This window comes from Nyctibius grandis, chromosome 8 (genome assembly GCF_013368605.1).
Source record: "Nyctibius grandis isolate bNycGra1 chromosome 8, bNycGra1.pri, whole genome shotgun sequence".
Lineage (NCBI taxonomy): Eukaryota > Metazoa > Chordata > Aves > Nyctibiiformes > Nyctibiidae > Nyctibius > Nyctibius grandis.
In genome coordinates, this window is record NC_090665.1 from 19,215,590 (window position 1) to 19,236,849 (window position 21,260).

The following is a 21,260-nucleotide window of genomic DNA, read 5'->3' on the forward strand; positions in this document are numbered from 1 at the left end:
TACCATCTTACACTATCATAGGTTACTGGAAAATGGAAAAGATTTGTACCTCACGTATGCTCCTGGAAGACGGTCAAGTCTCTGATAGTAATGTGTTACTAACAACTCACAATGGAGGAAGTGAGTGCTCTAACCGTGCCTGTTTATGGGTCAAATAACATAATTAGGGAATCAAATTACTGTTCTCCAGTTGATCTGGGAAAGTATCTACCTAAGCGAAAATATTTATAGTGCATGTTTACGGCTGTAATAGCAAGCAAGTAATGTTGGGAACATTATATGTTACTTTCCTGATGCTCTTCAGTTGGTTTGATGAATTGCTCCGAATGTCTCTGGTTAAGGGCTTTTTCAGCAAGGGAGCAGTGGGCTCGTCGTCGGCAACAGAAATCCCTCTGAGGTCAATTGGTGTTTAGTGCACAAATCCATGTCCAATTCCTTGACTAGCCAAAGCTGGGAGGGCACAGGGGTGGAATTAATATCTGGTTATCCATATGTAACTTAGTATAGATAAAGATTTTTTTTTAATCTGTGATGCTTATTAGAGAAATAAAGCGCAGGCTTGTATTATTAAGTGCTTCTATGCCAGTGGTTATTTAGTTTATGAAATGTGTATTTTAAAGAAATTCTCAGCATGAGATATTTTAGTAATTTTCACAAAGACCAATTTCTGTGGGCAAGGGCAAATATCTGGGGAAGAGAAAACTTAGTTTGGAAAGACCATGATTCTCCGATACACTTGGAAATGTCTGTGGGTGAGATGAAAAAATGCATCCTTTTATAAGGAAGCTTTCTGTGAAGAGCAATATTTCGGAGATGGTTCACTAGTGGTAAAATACTTTGCATGAATAACGGGTCACAGTAGGTGGAGTGAAGAACTTGTGTCATTTTAAACCTATGTTTAAATGATTTTCAAAACTTGACAGAGGGGAAGGAGCCCCTCTGTCTCAATGGTTAAAGGTTAGCTTTTTCCTTGTGCCTTACTAGCATTTTCCTACTTTTAAATTGAACACGAACTGTGTCAGAAGTTCATCGCCTCCACTGGCAGGTTTACCTTCACCATTCAAAAGCAGTAGTAAAATCTTTGCAGGTCAGACTCTGCCTGATCTGATGTGAAATGCCTGTGTAAGTTGCTCTTTCTGCAACCATTGCACTAAGGCCCCAGCTTAGCAAATATTAAATGTAAGCTCAGTTTTAATCCTTGTGAGCCTTCCCTTTAGCAGCTTCTGCCGTCAGCCTGTGCTTTCTACAAGAGAGTTCCTCAGTTAGGGCTGCAGTCGCCCTGCTGTCCCTGGGCAGGGTAAGGAGAGCCGCTGCCAGGGTGTCCTGGAGCCCAGCAAAGGCACACTGTGCTCTGGAGCGGCCGTCTCCCCATCGGCTGCCGTGAGCTTGGGGCGACTGTGCCCCTCTCGCTTCGGAAACCTGACGGGTGGGATGAGTGCAGGTCCCAGCATGTAGCGTCAGGTGTCTGCAGGTCAGGCCAGCAGTCACAGCACTGGTTTCACCAGTATAAATTGTCTCGCCTCAGCCTGCAATGGTAATTCCTGTGTAGATGAGTGTTGCAGGTGTAGTTTTGTAAGGACTGCCAGCACTGTACAGCTAAGGAACCGAAACGCCAAAGAGAGGAATAAGATTGCGTCAGGAAAATGTTATAGTTACCCTTTGCCTGGACAAGTGGATTTATATCATAGAGAAGGTGTGTAATAATCTCATAAATGCAGTCAGTTCCATTTGTGCTTCTCATCTCTTGGGCTGTGAAAAAAAGTGACTAATCCAGTCAAATAAAATCTGTCTGTTTTAATGGCACCCGATAACTTTTTGAATTATCTGGTTATTCAGGCATTAATTGACATTGTTAATACTTGCACTTCAAGGTTTATTTTCCATGGGATGGCCTGCTTTTCTGAGCATCACCCCCAACATTAAAGAAGAAGGTGCTATGAAGGAAGACTCTGGGATGCAAGATACTCCCTATAATGAGGTCAGCAGCATTAACATTTATATACTTGTTTTATATGAACAGAGAGTGTTATTTCTAACGGGTGCCTGTGCATGTTACAATAAATTATAGTGAGAGTGTACTTCACGCGGTACTAACAGGCGCACAGCTTTTGAGTGAAATGTCATAGCTGTTGCACTAAATAGCAGGGATAGGTGTTTAGCTAACTGGAACATTAAGTACCAGAGCTGGAAGTTAAGGGAGGGGGAGCCCACGAAGCAAACCTGTTCTTCTGAATTACATGTCAAGTATTCAACTGTTTTCATGTTACTGTTATTTCGGGTTTTTATCTAAAGAAGAGCTAGGTCATCAATACCCGATTGAACATTGTGTCATTGAAATAAACCTTAATATAGAAGATACAGAACAGAAATGAAATAGTGGGTATGTCTTTTTGCTGCATTGCTATTAATTAAATGCCACCAGCTGTTGAGTCACGAACTATTTGTATTTGTGGAATTGCAGAATGTCCTTGTGGAGCAGCTGGAGTTGTGTGTTGAATACCTGTGGAAGTCTGAGAGATACGAGCTTATTGCTGAGGTTAACAAGCCTATCATTGCTGTTTTTGAGAAGCAGAGGGACTTTAAAGTAAGTTGGGTTTTTTTTATTATCTTAAGACAACAGTAAATATCAAAATTTTTAGGAAAAAAAAAAAGTGCTTTCTTTAAAATGAATGTTTTTTCTTCCTGTCTGTAATTTCTCCTTTTAATGTTTTGTGCTGTGAGTAAATGAAAAACTCTGGTACCTTACCTTCCTCTTTTCAGCATCAGTACAACAGTAAAGGAACAAAAAATTTTCAAAAGGACCTCTTGTGTTAGCCAGTGGATGTGAATTTTTACATGGGTTTTTACACCAACAGCACATTTGCATTGCATTTAAGTTTAGAAACTGCTGATAGATTGTGTGATCTCTTCACAATTCCAGGGTTTCTTCATTTCTATTTACTTGGCAATTTCAATACATAGTGGATAACCAGATTATAATCTCATTTACTGATTATTCTGGTTTTAAATTAAAAAAAACCAAAAAACCAAAAAAACAAAGAGGTAGATAGCTATAAGCTGTACACTGAGGAAGCAGGTCCTCAGATTTAAACTTAATTGAAATTTTGGTTCACTGTCCTGAGAAAGTGCTTTTTAGTGGTAATTGTGGGTAGTGTATCTTTGCATGGGGTTGGGAGCTGATGGGAGTTATTGGCACCCTGCTCTCGCCTGCACCTAGGACACTTGGGGTCCCTACCACTGCCCAAGCTTGCCTTCCCGTGTGACCCGGTACACAAAGGCACCACTGCCACAAAACTGTACTCAGAAGATGACAGAAACCTTGAAATGAATCTTCGGTGACTGCTGACAAGGTTAAATCTTAGCATGTGAAGCTATCATTGCAAAGGTTTGGTAATCCAGTTAAGACAAGCCATGTTTGCATAGATCCTTAGTGTCATTTCCCAAAGTACTCGTGCTCTCTCACTTCGCCTCACTCTCCTTGTTTCTTAATGTAGAGACTGTCTGATTTGTACTACGACATCCACCGCTCGTACCTGAAGGTTGCAGAAGTAGTGAACTCTGAGAAACGTCTCTTTGGGCGATATTACCGTGTTGCGTTCTATGGGCAGGTAAGTCAATTTAACGTTCTTTTGTCTCCACAGATTCACAGATTTAAGCCACGTTCTTCTAATCCTGATGTATTTCAGGGAAGCTAAAACAGGGAAACACTTGGCAGTGAATCATGGGGTACAAAGTGCCTTGTGGGTCATACTCCAAAGAGGATTTTACTCAGAAGAGACAGCGCTCAGTTGCACTGGTGTAAACTGCTGCTATGGATTTAGTGGTGTAACGGAGAACAGACCTGTATGTCAGCTTTAGTTCTTGACTTCATCAAGCAAAACTGCAACTAAGGCAGGGCGGGTTTTTTCAGAGTAAAACTTAAATAAAACTAGATAAGACATCTTTGATATATGGCCCTCTCTTCAAATAGAGCTTAAAGCAGAGCAGTATGCAGTAGATGTTTTGTTGCATTTCTCACTGACTCTGACTTCTGCTTTCAGGCCACCTCTGATTCTGTGCAATATACTGTAGAGTAGTTTTGTTCCCTCTGCTGTGCTTCACCATCCTCAAAGCATTATTTTGTGCTTTCTTCCACTACAAACCAGTAGCAACCCAGCATGTTGTTTTAAGACCTGGTTTTGGGAAGCACACAGTCTCCTTTACTCTAAAGTAATAAGGTGTGTAAACAACAGATTGATGTGAATCATTCTGTTTGCTAATTAGATTTTAATGCAGAAATTTGCTCTTTTCTCCTTTTGATCTTATTCAAGGCTGTGGTAAGTCTAGTTCTCTTGCATGTTTTGTTTAATTCTCCTCACACGTCCTCCATCCTTCCCTGTACTGTTACTGAACATTAACTCTCCTGTGCTCTCGATTCTTTGGTTCGTGGCAGATGAAATAATGTTGTTTCATTCATTGTTGCATCCTGCAAACTAATTTTTGTTTGTTCAGTTACCTGAATTACAAAGCTGTATCTGTTGCCATTTTGTGTGTGCGCCATGGGGCCCAATGCTGCATCATCTCATCGCAGTGAAAGTTTTTCTCTCAGCTTCACTGGGAGTGGGATTGGACCCCTTCTTCCTCTGTTGAAAAACTCGGTGTAGCATTAACGCTGTTTGAATGCAAGCCTGCTTTCCTGGCCTGTGCAGTCTACGATGTACGGTGGTGGTAACTGGAGTGATCTGGGCAGGGTGCAGCCACCTGCCTGGTAGTTCCTTGTAGGAGTGAGTAAATTGGGAGTCAGAGGGCAATGGTGAGTCCTTCCTCAAAATGGGGGCAGCAGAGGGGGAAATGGGACTCTCCTACTTGCAGCTTCTTGCCAGAGCGCTCTCAGAGGCAGCTACTTGGTAGTGGGTAATTTAGCTGCAGCAGTTCTGCTGAACTGGATTAAAATCTCTGTTACAGTGCAATGACTTTTCAGCTGCCAGTGCCACAAGGACAACTTCATTTAAACAGCTGTAGTGCTCTAAAGCATATGACTTTTTCATAGCTGCGTATTGCTCGGTCTGTTCCCTGGTGCCCCCAGACAACTGGGCTCTAAATGCAAACAAGCACAGCTTCCTCCTTTCCTTTTGCAGAAGAGATGTTACATGGTAGAAAGTGGGACTGCTCTGTATTGCTCCTTGCAGAGGCATAGTGACAAAAATGTATGGCACAGTGCAAATAATTAAAGGTAGATCATTCCCATCAGCATTACTTGTGCTTCATTTACCAAAGAAAATAGGAGTGGGTGTGCAGAACTGGTTAAGGAGGGCTTACCAGTACACCAAGCACCATGGCAGGTGTGGGAGCTACAGATGAAGTTTGACCTGGAAGGAGAGACAGAGAGAACAGTCTGTTCCTATATACCAGTTGTGCCTGCATATTTTTCCCTTTGGAAGGTTTCCTTTCTGTATTTCTGTCAGTCCCTTTTTCCCATGTGCCACTTGCATTTTGGCTGTGCAAGTGGAAAGGTATGGGGGCCTTTTGGTCCTTCTGTTGCCAAGAGTATTGCAGTAATGCTGAAAGCATTCTCAGTGCCCAATTCATTTAAAACATTAAAAACATTTCCCCTTTTTTGTGCTTCTGGCAGTCCCAAAAGCTAATGGTTGCAGATTTTAGTAGTATTACACACTTAAATCGGTGTAAAGCAATATGAATCACTCTGCTTAGGCCACTACAAAGGAAATGCCACAGAAAGAAACTTGGTATGCAGGTATGGGATGCTCGGTGTGCAGGTATGGGATTCCTTTTCAGTCTTACACATACACTGTTCTGTGAAATACCTGTGGGTAGATACGTATGTAAACGCACATATTAAAAATGTATTATTACAGCCTCACCTCCATCCCCGGAAAGGTGATGGAGCAACTTGTTCTTAGTGCTGTCTCTAGGCACATCAAGGACAGGGGGATCATTAGGGGCACTCAGCATGGCTTCACCAACGGGAAGTCTTGCTCAACCAACTTGATAGCCTTTTATGAGGATGTTACCCGGTGGATAGATGATGGTAAAGCTGTGGATGTGGTCTATCTCGATTTCAGTAAAGCGTTTGACACGGTCTCCCACAGCATCCTCGCAGCTAAACTGAGGAAGTGTGGTCTGGATGATCGGGTAGTGAGGTGGATTGTGAACTGGCTGAAGGAAAGAAGCCAGAGAGTAGTGGTCAGTGGGACAGAGTCCAGTTGGAGGTCTGTGTCTAGCGGAGTCCCTCAAGGATCGGTTCTGGGACCAGTTCTATTCAATATATTCATTAATGACTTGGATGAGGGATTAGAGTGTGCTGTCAGCAAGTTCGCTGATGACACAAAACTGGGAGGAGTGGCTGACACAACGGAAGGCTGCGCAGCCATTCAGAGAGACCTGGACAGGCTGGAGAGTTGGGCGGGGAGAAATTTAATGAAATATAACAAGGGCAAGTGTAGAGTCCTGCATCTGGGCAAGAACAACCCCATGTACCAGTACAAGTTGGGGGCAGACCTGTTGGAGAGCAGCGTAGGGGAAAGGGACCTGGGGGTCCTAGTGGACAGCAGGGATGACCATGAGCCAGCAGTGTGCCCTTGTGGCCAAGAAGGCCAATGGCATCCTGGGGTGTATTAGAAGGGGTGTGGTCAGCAGGTCGAGAGAGGTTCTCCTCCCCCTCTACTCTGCCCTGGTGAGGCTGCATCTGGAGTATTGTGTCCAGTTCTGGGCCCCTCAGTTCAAGAAGGACAGGGAACTGCTAGAGAGAGTCCAGCGCAGAGCCACGAAGATGATTAAGGGAGTGGAACATCTCCCTTATGAGGAGAGGCTGAGGGAGCTGGGTCTCTTTAGCTTAGAGAAGAGGAGACTGAGGGGTGACCTCATGAATGTTTATAAATATGTAAAGGGCAAGTGTCATGAGGATGGAGCCAGGCTCTTCTCAGTGACATCCCTTGACAGGACAAGGGGCAATGGGTGCAAGCTGGAACACAGGAGGTTCCACTTAAATTTGAGGAAAAACTTCTTTACGGTGAGGGTGACTGAACACTGGAACAGGCTGCCCAGAGAGGCTGTGGAGTCTCCTTCTCTGGAGACATTCAAAACCTGCCTGGACGCGTTCCTGTGTGATATGGTCTAGGCAATCCTGCCCCGGCAGGGGGATTGGACTAGATGATCTTTCGAGGTCCCTTCCAATCCCTAACATTCTGTGATTCTGTGATTCTGTGATTACACATATGCATTTATTCATTAAACATTTTTATCAATTGTATCAATAATAAATACATACGTATATATATTTTGTAAAAACGAAACACGGCTGTTCCTTAACTGAAAAAAAAAACTGCAGAGAAAGATTAAAGGACAAAAGAATACTACAAATACTGTTTGCAGAGAGAATTAATGGAAAAAGAAGATCCATAGCTGCATCTTCATGTTCTTCATGCAAAGGTGGAGACAGTATTTGGTTACTGCATTGCTGGGGGGACCCTCTGGAAGGATGGTTTGGATAAATATAGTCCTTAGGGAGGATGTAGTCGGTTGTTTTCGCCAGAGAGCTTTACTTGCCAGTTCAGAGAGCCAGATCTCATGACAGCTGCTGTTTCAGACTGCAAATTCTGTTATGCCTTTGGTGACAACATCTCATTGCACCACCAAGTGGCCACACTAGCCAGTGCTTACGATTTTATCTGCACATGAGCGTTTTGAGGAGTCAAGATCTTTCTTGAATTAAAAACAAAAAAGCTGTTAAATATGTTGAATAGCAGAAGACTCGTATTGTGCTGATAAGCAAGGACATTCCAGACTTGTTTTCAGAGGAGTGTTAGGTAAAGGTGGAGCTGAGGTTTTGTTCTCCTATCTGTGCAAGAAGCTGGAGGGCAGATTTTCATAGAGGTGAGCTGACTGCGGGTTTACGTCTGCAGATGAGACGATGTGTCCCCTTTTCCAAATGTGATAAAACAGCTGTAGCTTCCTTACCAAAGAGTGCAACAGACTCACTTACCATAGGAGGTGGTGCTCACTCGATAAAGACAGTAAGGATCCATTAAATGCTAATTCTTGGCAGGTAAAGCAGAAGGCTTTGCCTCGGCACATCAGCTGCAGGGACAGTGTGTATTCTTCCAGCAAAGGGCAGAGAAGAGTCAGATTTACTGTGAGCTCCAGGGGCTGTGACTGAGGGTGTACAGGGAGGAAGAAGGGCCTTTTCAGCACTCCCACGGTGACATCCCAGGTTACAACTTGCCTCTCAGCACATCAGAGCTCAGTGGAAACCAATAACCTACTGCCTGGGAGGTCGTCTCCCTTCCATTACATTCGGCTGCTCAGTGTAATAATTTTCATCTGTAAGGCTGCGTTGTTCTTGCAGGGCAAAGCCAACCAGTATGAAAATAATCTAGGGATATGCATTGATAATGTGACCTTGGCTGCCTAATATTTTAAAATCCTGAATTTGGAGGATATTTGGCTCCTTAAAAGTATTTAATCTTACTTTCAATAGTCTTCCTAGACATATAGCATATGGCAGACACGAGTATTTATAGCTCACAATTAACTTCTGCTCGTCACTTGTCAGATGAAATACTGTAGGGAATATGTACTTAAATGATGTCTCTTGCAGTAGAGGCAAGACTAAATCTGTTAGTTTTTTCGTTTTCAGGTATTTTTTTTTAAGCAAAACTACTAATACAGATACTGTCTTGTGTGTCATATGGCATCAGCACAGAGATTAAGCACTTTTATATAAACACTGTGTTCCAGCATGCAAACATACACAGAATCAGTGTTTAAGAGGATAAACTATATTCTAGTTTGCTGTGTGATTAATTTGGAAAACATGAAGTTTTTTTTTTTTAAAAAACATCAAATACTAACAGAAAACAGATGTTTTTTTGACAGAAGCAGTCCTGAGTGGCATGTTTGAGTATGGTTGCATCAGACTAATGAGGTTTTCCCACATAAAGCAGTTTTGCTTCAGTGGAAACAAGATCGGAAACCAGGTTATGATTCTGCAGGTCTTCTCAGTGAAATCAATTGAAAGTCACTTGCCTGCCCAGCTCAGTAAATGTTTATAGGGTGTCAGCTTTTGAGCTCTAGATTTGTTCTCTAATTACCTGTGAAGTTCTTCATATGCCTAGGGAGTTTAATTGATAATATTGTTAAAAACTGTGCAATGTTAGAAGGTCACTGTGAGACTCATTAAAATACTATCAGACAAGCTGCTGTCGCTGCTATTAGTCATTGGTTTCCAATAACATCCACGTTGTTGTTGGCACTTGCCAAATTAAAAGACAATTTTATTGCCCCTTGTCCTCACTGAAGGAGAAGCCAGAGATGTGCATATTTGTTAATCTATACTGAAATACAGAGTAGGGTTTTTTTCCTAAACAAACATTGAAATTTACCACTAATTTATTTTAATTCTGTACATTTTTTGTGAAGATTTGCATAGTCTATAATTTTAGTGGCCAAAGTTGAAATATGCTTCAATATGGAAAGGCTCGATTTTGCAAGAGTGCTTTCCAAAGAGATTTTGGAGGTGTCTCTTGACTTCATTCATTTGTGCTTCTCTCTTTTCAACAGCTGGCAGTTTGCCTAGGCGTATTGTAGAATTAGCTGTCCAAGCCATGTTGTGTTAAGTTTACAAGGCCTTGAGTGTGACCTCATTAATGCTGTCTGCCTTTCCCCTTTATCCCTGCAGCTTCAGGTATTTTCTTCTCGGTCTCTTTGCGTTAAGGTGAAGGAGGAGACTTTGGGTACAGCTGCAGTGGTTAGCACTGCCAGATTTCATCAGCAGCATATGAAATCCTAGGAGGAGGGCTGGTGCTGCTCATGGCGTTGGGATAAATCCAGTCCTTGTTAATGGGGCGCCTGGTGGTTTCTGCTCAGCTGGGAGAGCTTCTCCTGGAATGTTGATGTATATGTTCATCATGGGGCAGTGGAGTGTCTCACCTGCACATGATGCAATGCTGTGTTAATCTTCTGCGGTCGGCATTTCTTCTGAAGCCTGACAGGTTCTTGTTCAGCTCTTCAATGGAGCCTTTTATTAAAGCTCTGCCAAGTCCATCCAGTGTAATAAGTAAATGACCTTAACAAGACTGAGCTTTTTTGCAAAGGAGCACAGTCTGTGTGTCTTTTTTTTTTTTCTTTTTAAATGTAAATCATTTACTAATTGTCTCTGAAAATGCTGCAATTCCATATGGACTTTCAAGATGCCACCGGAGTTCCTCTTCAGCTGCCCTGAACAGATGCAGACCAGTTCACGGCATCGCTGTGGGCAGCAGTGCCCTGCACAGTGCCCAGCCTTGGCCTGCACACGTAGCTCCCACATAGGATGTGCTGGAGGTGGCGTGCTGCACACATCCAGCTGGGCTGGGCATCCAGCAAACAGCTGTTACACTCATGTTCTGTTAGCATAGTGCTTCCAAATAGTTAATTTAATCAAATGATTAAAATTTAAAGAATTTTTGACGTCCATTTTTTAATGCATTAGGGTTTTTTCATCATACGCACATCAACATTCTCAAGAAAGCACTTTAACCCTTTAAACAGCTGGGTCTCTTACATGAATAAATGTGTATGAGTTATTTCCTGGGTAAAAAAAAAAACTTCGGAGATATCAGACCAGTATAAATGCAGACCTCTAGGCATGTGTCTGCTAGGAATGGAGAGAAGAAAGCTTTTAACTTAGCTGCTGGAAATGGCATACTAGAGGCTCTGGTGGGTATACAGGCAACCTTGATTCCTGATGTAAGCACCTTGTTTAGGCTTTGCCCTGCCTGTTGTGTTCACTAATGCTTCCATTTCTTTCCAAACAGGGTTTTTTTGAAGAAGAGGAAGGTAAAGAGTATATCTATAAAGAACCCAAATTAACCGGCTTGTCTGAGATCTCTCAAAGGCTGATGAAACTTTATGCAGACAAGTTTGGAATAGATAACGTGAAGATCATCCAGGATTCCAACAAGGTACGAAAGATGTGTGGTTCTTGCGTGAGGGGGAGAAGTGAATGCCCAGTTCACATTTTGAGAGCTGTGTTTTGAATGAATGTGAACTGAGTGTATGTGTAAACTACTATGACCTAGTTTTACAACCAAAAAAAAAGACCCTCACCTTATAGCGTGTCAGGTGCTGTACGGAAACAACAATGTTATAGCAGGGCATCACAGTCGGTGGGAAAAAAGCATCTTCCAGCATCTGCCTGCAGAGAGCATGCAGATGTTTACTGCAGCGCAGAAGCAGGTTGTTTTATCTCTCATTAGCTTTCACCCACTTTTGCCAATGGCTATATTCAAAAGTCCTGCTGTTCTTAGGGGCCTCTTGGTTAAATATGTTTGTATTAGTCTGTGGTCTGAATATTACATTTGGAAGTCTCAGTTTTAGTTGGTATTGCTATGACAGGTAAAAGCATCAGAAATATAATGGATGCCTTGGAAGCTCATCACACCTAACAGAATTTTATTATGTTTGCCACTGTTACACAGGTCAACCCCAAAGACCTGGATCCAAAATATGCGTATATCCAGGTGACTTATGTCACACCTTTCTTTGAAGAGAAAGAAGCTGAAGATCGAAAGACCGACTTTGAAATGCATCACAACATCAACCGTTTTGTGTTTGAAACACCTTTCACACTCTCAGGAAAAAAGCACGGAGGTGTAGAAGAGCAGTGCAAGAGGCGCACGATCCTGACGAGTAGGTTTGCTCAGGCTGCTTCCCCCCTGCCCTCCCACCTGTGCCAGTTAAGCCCAGCAGTGCGTTCCATGTGCCAGGTTTCCTGCGGTCAGGGCACAGCGTGTTGTGCAGAATTACAAGTAATCTTTTCAGTGTGTCCATTGGCAAAGTACGTGCTTTCTTACAGTCCTGCTGACCATCCTAGGGAAAGTTATTTTCATTTGCGGAGTCATCAGCTGTCTTATTTTTCCTTATTATTGACATCTTAACTGTTCTTGCAGTGATGTAATTTGGGAGTGGTTCTGCTGGAGGCAGCTTAGCACTCAGAACTATTGTTCTCTTAATAATAAACGAGTCAAAGGAAAAACAAAGAAGGGTGCTTGTTCTGCTAAGAAAAGTAAAACTTAGCAGATACGAATTTTTGTTCCAAATGGGAGTAAGATACATTATGTAGCATTTTTTTAAGTGAGAGTTAAGATTTCGTCTCATTGGGCACAATCAGTGTCTTAAGACAGGAATGTCAGGAGCACTAGATGTGTCTGTTCTTACTGAGTCATATTAAACAGGAAATGTTTAGTTCCTCATCGTGATTGAAACCTCTTTTTAAAGAGGCATCCTTCGTGAAACTGCTGCTGAAACTTGACCTGTTTGAATTTCGTCTGGGAGTATGAGAAACTGTCTGAGATGGAGGCGTTGTTCTCATGGGCAGCCGTGAGCAGAGAGACTGGTGTTCACAGCAAAGGCTCCTGAGTGACAGAAAATCCAGTTCCCCACCGACTTCAGTGCATCTGCTTCCCCCAAAGGGCAAAGTGAAGAAAGCTGCTTACAGTAGTCGCCTAAAAGTTTTGTTCTGGCAAGTCAGGAAAGATGCGCTGATGTCTGGGGGCATCTCGTTACGTGACATGACTTTGCTTGTAAGAAGAAGAAAGAAGGAGTAGCTTGTGTGTGTTTTTTTTAAATGCTTGAGCAGCAGCAAGTGTTTTGAGATCTGTATTGAAGCAGGTAGTTTCACTGACTTGAAAGTGCAGCTGTTATGGTATGTCTGGCAGAAACAGAGGGTTGTTCTTCCAGCAGAACATTTTCCCTAGGTTATTACGTGCTGTTGTCAGCTCCCACCGCTCTCGGCCTGGCTTCATCTTTGGTGTTAGATGGGAATTTGATGACCTTTTCTTCTCCCCTGCTTTTCCCTCTGGCACCTGCCTCGTGTCAGTGCTTTTCTCTAAAGGAAACCTCTTCCGCCCCTCCACCCCGCCAAAGTCATATATTTTCATTTGCTTCCTATGTAAAAAGAAGTGCTTTTAGTTGGAGAAGAAAGCAAGGCTTACCAGTATGACTGGAGGAGCAGTGGAAGTTAATTGTGCTTGGGCAGAGGTACTGGGTGGCTGGAACGGTACCCGCTCAGCATCTCTGCTCCGGAGCCTGCTGCCTGCGTTGTGCAGAGGACAAGCGCAGTCTGGCTGCGGTCTGTGGATCACTGGCTCTCTGCTGTGCCTGGCTGGGCCTCATGCTTCCAGCTCTGGAAGTCCTGGGTTTCCTGCTCTCCGAGGAGACAGCCACCCTGTAAGCTGGAGCTTGTTTAGGTCTGAGCTGCCTGGCAGCAGATGCTCACCAGAGGAGGGCATGTCCAGAGTTCGGGATGCATTCCAAAGTGTGTAGGGCAGTCAGGAAAAGATTGTTAGCTTAGATCAGGCTTAATGTGCCATAACGGTACCTTTGCCAGACTCCCTGAGATCCATAAAAAGGCCTTGACTGGAAGGAAGGGGTTGTAACGATGAATAATTCCTCTGTCGGCTCACATAGCAGTATTTAGGTTGAATACTAAAAGTAACTCCTTACTTCTTTAAGGATGATGTTTTAATAGTAGTTCATCTGTGGGTGAGGAATACCCAATTCAGCTAAACTAGAGGCTCCTGCCTCTAACCTGAAACATGTTTGATGGGATGTTTTGAGCTGTTTGAAGGTCAGTACAGACTTATCATTTGGTGCTTGTAACTCAGAAGAAGAAATTTATGGATTCTAAAATCTGAGTGGTGAGAGCTTTTTGCCAAGTGGATGTGACAGAGCTCAGTAGTAAACAGTGGTGCATCAAAAGGAAATGCTTTTCCAGTGCCAGGTACATCAAAATTCAGTTTGGACCTGCTGTATCACTTTTGCTCATTTGGTGATTGAGACTTAATTTGTATGGATTGATAAAGAGATTGACGAAGTCAGAAGTCCATACTTTGACTTAATTGTTTTACTTTCTTAAATACTCTCTTGTTGGGTGAGTTTCTCTGATATATTTTCTGCTTTTGAGTAGCCAGTCACTTGTTTCCCTACGTGAAGAAGCGTATCCAAGTCATAAGCCAAACCAGCACAGAGCTGAACCCTATCGAAGTAGCGATTGATGAGATGTCCAAAAAAGTCTCAGAGCTCAATCAGCTTTGCACAATGGAAGAAGTGGACATGATCCGACTGCAGCTCAAACTCCAAGGAAGTGTCAGTGTCAAGGTAATGACAATTTGCCTTTTTTCTTTTTTCTTTTTTTTTTTTTCAATGCATCTGCATAAGTTTTTATTCTGATTTTCATCATTCCAGACCTGTTCTGTCTATTTTATATCTCTGGTCATATCTTATATTTCAGTGCAGTTGGAGCCTGCTCTAAAAATGTAAGGGAATGGAAAGTTTTCCACTGATGTTAATGACTGCTGGATTTATATGCAAATATGACTATTCCAGTCAAATATTCTCTAAATAAATGTTAAGACCTTTCTAACAAGACTGTCATGTGTCACTTGAGAATACAGCCCATCACAGAGCCAAGCATGCAGATACTTCAAAGGGTGTTTTGTTAGGATTGTTTTTGTCATTTCCTATTTAGAAATGTTGGGATTGGTGAGAGGTGCACGTATTTCTGGTGCCCTCGTTAAAATGTATTCAAGCATATAGCTTTCTAGATGGTTAACTAGCTGAGGACTTTAAAAGGCCAGAAGAGATCTGCAGTTTGGGCGAGGCTGACCAGCTCCCTTTCCTTCAGTAAAACTCTTCAGTTTTCATCCAGGTGACAAGAGGAGTGGCGTGATGTTCTTCACACAGGCTTGGTTGCCTGAGGCCGGTCCCCAAGCCTTGGAACACAAGAGAAAATGACAGTAAACTGCTTGTTCTCTGCACCTAAGCTGTGTATTTTTCCCCCAGGTAAATGCTGGACCAATGGCCTATGCTCGAGCTTTTCTTGAAGAGACAAATGCTAAGAGATATCCTGATAACCAAGTTAAGCTTCTGAAGGAAATCTTCAGGTAAACATTAAGTTTAGGCTTTCCACCCTCTGCATAGTAGGAGTAATACGAGTAGCTGTGACACGAAATGAGGCTAAATTGAACCAGGCTAATTTACATCTGCATTTAGCCTGTCTTACAAGTCATTCCCAGGAAAACATTTACTAAAGTTTTGGGCTATCCTAGTAGCCTATGTGCCTCTTGATCTGAGGATGAGTTCTGAAATTCACTTTGCAAGGGGGAGAAGAGGTACAGTCGTGTGTGTGTATATAGATAGATACATTTTTTTCATTACTACAAAATCTGTGTGGTTGTTCTTTGTGGTTTTGTGCTTATAGGCAATTTGCAGAAGCATGTGGACATGCTCTTGATGTCAACGAACGCCTTATTAAGGAGGACCAATTTGAATATCAGGGAGAGATGAAGTCTCATTATAAGGATATGCTCAGCGAGCTGTCTGCAGTTATGAATGAACAGGTTAGATCATCTGTTTTGGTGCTGCTTGGGCTGAATGAGAGTGGCTAATTGTATCTTCTAGTGACAAATGAGGCTGTAGAGTAAAAATAGTAGAAGTAAAACCTGGCAGTGCAGCAGTCACTGAGAAAACATAGTTTACTCTTTATTTTTTTTCCCCTCTCTTTTTTTTAAAATCCAGCTGTATTATATATAATGAATCTGATTGATCAACAAAGATTTGTCTTCTACCTGTCTTGCTGCATATTGAAAAGGTGAATGTTCATGAGGCTAAATGCAGACTGAGGTCTAGAGGCATAGAATGATAATCAGTTAAACTAGTGTTTTATGCTTTGCTTGCTTTATCCTACAGCTGTGATGTATTTAATTAAAACAGTAAATTGCTTTTAAGACCTAGCTTGTTAACTGCAGGAGGTATTTTTATAGCTTCTATTTGTATTTGGCTTTCAGAGCAAGAGATACCTTTTTTTTTTTTTTTTTTTTTAATATTTAAGTACACTGTCAAAATACATGCCATGTTAAAACTCCATTTCAGCTGTTAGCAGCTTCAGAAGGATGATCGTGCATGGCTACATTATATGAAATGCATCCCAGAATACTGAACTGGACTTCAGTGCACGCTTGCAGCTATTCTGTTGCTGTGTCTCTGCAGATATTTTCTGTTATGTTTTCTGTTTTAATTTAAATAGAGTGATTCTGCATACTAAAGTGCAAATTAAATCATACTTAATTATTTCTCTGGATGCTTGTACGTAGGCCACCTTAGATTGGATCTGAGGAATACTTATTCTCCAGCAGTTGCACTGCATTTCCAGGTGCCTGTAGCACACATAAGCACTGTTTGTGTTAATTTTGTTTAAGCATTGGTATCAGTGATGGCGTCTCACAGAAGTGTCTAACAGGCACCCCATCAGACCGTGCTGTATTATTCATCTTCACATGTGAGGAGAATAAGGATTTACCAGAAATTTTGAGCCATTGTTACTCTTACTGTGGAATTGAGCTAGTTTTTCACAGGATGTAAAGCTGTGTAATTGCTTTGAAGGCCTGGTGTGTGCCAGGTGGGGGTTGAGCTCAGTGGTGGTTGCTGTTCTGTGAGTTGTGCTCCCTTCCTGTTCAGGTGTATAAAGATTTGTGAACCTTAAGCATTCCAATGATTTTATCATAACTAATATTTATCACTGTTTGTTATATTAAGTATGTAAGTATTAGGGGTATCATTTGTTACTCAGTACTCATGCCTCTCCCATGGAAGTTATTTTGGCCATCCAGTCAATGTGCATAGGCAGTACTGTATGTCTTGTGTCAACTACTGTTCCCCACAAGAATGGAAAATATATGGTCAACTTAAATGAGGCATGAGCAGCCCATGAGTTTCAGCATTCATAAAATATTTGATGAGTTCTATTAAATACTCACACCTGTATTTATATCAGTGAGCGATGAGTTTTCTTCATGTAAATGAAAAGACTAAATAATACAGAATTACTTGTACATAACAATGTTAATATGTAAAGCTAAGAGTTCATCCAGCAAAAGTCAAAATTGTCATCTGTTTAACCAAAATCACCTGAATTTGAAAGTCCACACTGAAAACTAGTCTCCCACTTGAAGCCCTGTGGTGGGGCAGCCTTATAAACAACAGCCCAGTTTTCCAGGCAAGCGTGGCTTTTTGGGAAGACTCTGCTCATCTTGCAAGGAATGCATGAACTCCCTACTTCTGAGCAGAGCGTTGCCTCAGAGAAATCACATGCTGTAAACTATGGCTGAAATATTTATCTTGCAGTTGGAAAGCTTGAGGCTCTATTGTAACTGTGCTGTGTGCTTTACACCAGTAAGATTTGACATCTTCCCCATTGTCGTATTCAGGAGGGTTTTGTTTGCTGACTCACTGACAGTGACTCTTTCATCACCATATGTTTTTCTCTTGTTTTGTTCTGTTTTGTTTTTCTTTTCTGACAGCTCTGTCATGGTCCTTGCTTATACAGCTTCTCTTCTTCCCTGTCTAACATTTCCCTCAATACTATAGCCAAAAGTGGTATGTTCATTTTTCTTACATTTATTTTTTTCTTTGAATGTCATGTACTTTCCTCACTTGCTTGTTTTTCTACTTGGTATGTTTGTTTAGTTTCATGCCTAATGACTCCCTTGCTTGGGGAGTTAAAAAAAAAGGCAAGGTCTATGCGTGATGTGTTGTCCATGACCAGTGTTGAGATGCATGTTCTTCAAGATCTTAGTCGTGAACTTGGAGAGGTCAGTGGAGCAGCTCAACAAGAGCCTCCTAATGCAAAAGCATGTGCTAGCAAAAGTAAAAGTGGCCAGATGGAAGGGATGGGGACAATTGGCATAGAAAGGCACAGATTAAGCCATGCCCCCTTTGTCCCATGAGCATGGTCCCCTTCTCGCAGCCCTGCCCACCATGCTGCTCGTGGCCGTACACTGGGACATGGGCTGAGGCCATGCTGGGGTGCAGTGGACTGGTGCAGCCCAGCGCAACAGCAGCCACCCCAGGCTCTCTTCTTCTGACTCCCTTGGGTGAGCACTGGATTAGAGTCATGGCTGGGTGAAGGCAGCACTCTGGGCAGAGCGTGTGCCGCAGCCTGCCCGTGCTCCGCCGTGCTGCCCTGCTCTCCTTGCAGCTTCCCTGGCTTTGCTGGGACTGCCAGGGTGTGCCTGTATCCCAGGGCTCTTCCTCCAGCCTGCAGCGTGGGAGCAGCTCCTTCCCAGAGCTGCCCGAGTTGCTGGCTCAGGCACTAAAGCTGTACGTGGAGGCAGCGTGGTCACGTTTGCCCGAGTAATAAATGGTGAGGCTGACCTGCAACCCCGACCGGAGATAACTGGGGGATGGTGGCGTAAGATTATGCCTGGAGCTTTGTGAAGGGGAGAGGTTTCCCTTCCACCACTGACGGCTGCGTGGTCAGTGGGGATGGCCCATGCCTCTGCTGTGGCTGCTGCAACATAGTGCCCCATGGCAGAAGGCAGGTTTTCAGTCTGTATTTGTAGAAGTAGGAAAAATAGTTATTACCAAGGCTAAAAAGAGCTTCTTCAGAAAAAGTATTCCTTCTTGCCTAGGTATAGGACAGGGCAGAGCGAGCTTTTGCCGCTGCTCCTCCCGTGTGCAGCCCTGCCCACAGCCTCGGCCCTGCCTAATGGCCATGGCTGTCCAGCTGCGTGCATGTGAAGCTCGCTGGGCATGCTGCGTGGGCAGAGCTGGGGCCGGTCTGTGCCACGGTCAGTAGGTGCTAGTGCAGGTGTCTCCTGAGCTTATAAAATGTAGGTGACTTCTCAGTTGTGTTTGTATGAGGGTTGTTAGAGAAACATGGGGTTCAGGGAACCCCGTGAAGCACCGCATGGCAGAAGCTGGTGACCTCAGCCCCATTTATCCCCCCAGCTCAGAGGACATCCTCCCTCTTGCTGCAGCCTCCGGTCACTTCTGGGTCCCCAGGCAAAGGTCCTTTTCCTCTGTCAGATCCTTAGCATCGTGGTTTAATAAACAAAAAATGGGAAACATTCAGTTAAACAGTGAACACTTCAGACACCAAACTATCCACATCTCTCTCACTGTTGCATTTTTTTTTTTCTTTTATTTTTATGAAAAGATTGCGTACAAGGAGGACTCAGCAAAACAGCACGGAATGGAGCGCACTTACTCACGAGTCGTCAATAGAGGCAGCTCGTCTGTGCCAGCAGCAACCGCCCCGGCAAATCCTGATGCGTGACTGCGGCGTGGGGAGCACACGGCCTCGGGGACACCCGGGGTGGCTGGGGGGCGTTCTGCTGTTTGGCATTTTTTTTCCTTTCAGATTAATAGTACTATTAATTGTAATAGTACAAATTACAATAGTAATTTGATCACGGACAATGCCAGGAAAAGAATTTGTGGGTTACAACTTTAATTTATTGAAAGTCTTCACAGTGTTATTTTTTAAAACTTCAAGCTTGACTTTTTCTTTTCTTTTTTTTTTTATTTTTTGCCTGTCCCAATATTTGCACATTCCCTATCTTCTTTTTGTTGTCGATTTTGTTTTGAGCAGCCTTTATTAAGTTGGGCTGATTATAAAATTCCAATTGAACAGATAGGTACACAGCAAACCCTAAGTTTGCTATAAATTATATCTAATACTAAGTCCTAGTATACATATATTTTAAAGGTCAGAGTGAATGTTTTATAACATTGAAGTATATTGCAATTGTAAATAGAAGATGTGTAAAATATGTCATTTTTACAAATTTAAAAAATATCTTTTTAGTTAATTATGACAGTACTAAGAATATGGATAACATTTCAGTTACCATTATATTAAAATATTTGTGTATGTGTATAAAAGCGTCCATAACATTTTCTCTTTGAGGGTCTGTGCAATGGTTCATTCCCATGCCAGCACTTTCCAGAGCTGTGGAGATCAGGCGGCCCCCTGCATCCCAGCTGTCTGTTGTGTTGCAGTTGCTGATAGGGACATTTACAACCATCTGCAGAATGTGGCTTCAGGTTCTCTCTGTGGCCTCAGACAGGCCACCCTGGGAAGCAGGGTCTCCCTGTAGTGCTCCTGCTTGAGGCCAAGGAAGCTCTGCTCTTCCTTTGAAGTTCATAGTCCCAGATTTTGCCCGGGGCCTGTTGGGAAGCCATGTGCCTCTAGCAAGATGTTTTGGTTTCTGCATCGTGTTGGGATAAGGTGGAGGGGTTCTGCCAGCTCTTATGAGTTCCATTTAACCTTGACACTCCCCCACCCTTTCATGTTCATTCTTTTGCCCATAGAAAATCCCTGCTTTCAGAGGTCCTTGCTTGTTGGGTGTGTATTTTAGGATCCCTCTCTTCTATGCATGCAGTCCCCACAATTCCATTAAGCTGTGGCTCATTTTGCCTGGAGAAACCCTGGTGATTCCCCTGGACATCTCCACAGGTTCACAAGTGTCCGTTCAGGTCAGAGGCCAGTTCTAGGTCTTGCTACAAGGGGATGCCAGGAGGGTTTTTCCAGTGTGCTGCCTCGTTCTGCCCTACTGTCTCCTTTCTCTGTATCTCTTCCCATGACATCTCCAGTTCACAACTGATGTATCTCAACCCAAGCTGCAGCCTGGCCCTGCAGGCAAGAGCCAAGGGTGGCCCCTAAGTTCACCTCATCTGTATGTGCCAGGTAAAAGTGCCATTATCCCGTCTCTGCCTGCTTGCCAAGGCTGCGTGTGCTGCCAGCCCTTGCTGCCATGTCTCACTATCAGCAGATCTGGGATTTTCCAGAAGAAATCTTTGCTAAAGGTTGAATCCCACAGGGTCCTCTTTCCTGGTGGGGGAAGGAGGGGAGCGGTTGGGATGGGCACCCTGTGAGCTGGGGTGAGCCCCGCTCCAGCGTTACTGCAGCAGCAGCATAAGCCCATGCCACTGACTTGGGAATAGCCGAGCTCTCGCCTGTGTGCTGCACACCAGCATGGATTGTGCGGCTGGATGGGGAGCCAGGCGCCTTCCTCATCCTCGCCTTGAACAGCCCAGCTCTGCTCTTCAGACCCTGCACTGTTCAAAACCAGTAGTCTGCTGAAAGGAATGATTTCTGACCCAAATTTTAACCTGCTTTATGCTGTATATGTAGCGGTAGATGAAGTTACCTGCTCGTTTGTATACATGGGAGGAACCGGTCATCAGTGGCGACAGCAGGAATCCACAGTACAGAGGAGGTAAGTGAGCAGTGAGCCCTGTTGTCCCTCGGTTTGTCGGTCTCACTGGACTCATTTGCACTCAGTGTGATTTGTGTTTATGGACGGGTACTTCAGAAGCCATCAAGGTGATTTGGAGACAGACCATTTCTAATTAACGTTCACAAGAACTGAGCAACTAAATCTGTTGGGCATCTTGGGAATAACTAGATTGCAAAAGCGTGGTTTGCACCAAGGGAACGT

General features: G+C 43.4%; 1 protein-coding gene across 2 annotated transcripts in view; it reads left to right on the top strand.

Annotated features, from left to right (window-relative positions):
- DOCK10 (dedicator of cytokinesis 10) overlaps window positions 1–19,314 on the top strand; it is a 163,806-nt gene extending 144,492 nt beyond the window's left edge. For both annotated transcript variants that reach the window (XM_068407080.1, XM_068407079.1), the window contains exons 47-56: window positions 22–120; window positions 1,872–1,978; window positions 2,462–2,584; window positions 3,495–3,608; window positions 10,794–10,940; window positions 11,457–11,667; window positions 13,946–14,136; window positions 14,821–14,921; window positions 15,239–15,377; window positions 18,974–19,314. In XM_068407080.1, the coding sequence (XP_068263181.1) occupies window positions 22–120; window positions 1,872–1,978; window positions 2,462–2,584; window positions 3,495–3,608; window positions 10,794–10,940; window positions 11,457–11,667; window positions 13,946–14,136; window positions 14,821–14,921; window positions 15,239–15,377; window positions 18,974–19,093 (1,352 nt within the window). In that variant the 3' untranslated portion in view covers window positions 19,094–19,314. The remainder of the gene's footprint in view (window positions 1–21; window positions 121–1,871; window positions 1,979–2,461; window positions 2,585–3,494; window positions 3,609–10,793; window positions 10,941–11,456; window positions 11,668–13,945; window positions 14,137–14,820; window positions 14,922–15,238; window positions 15,378–18,973) is intronic.
- Window positions 19,315–21,260: the final 1,946 nt, after the last annotated feature.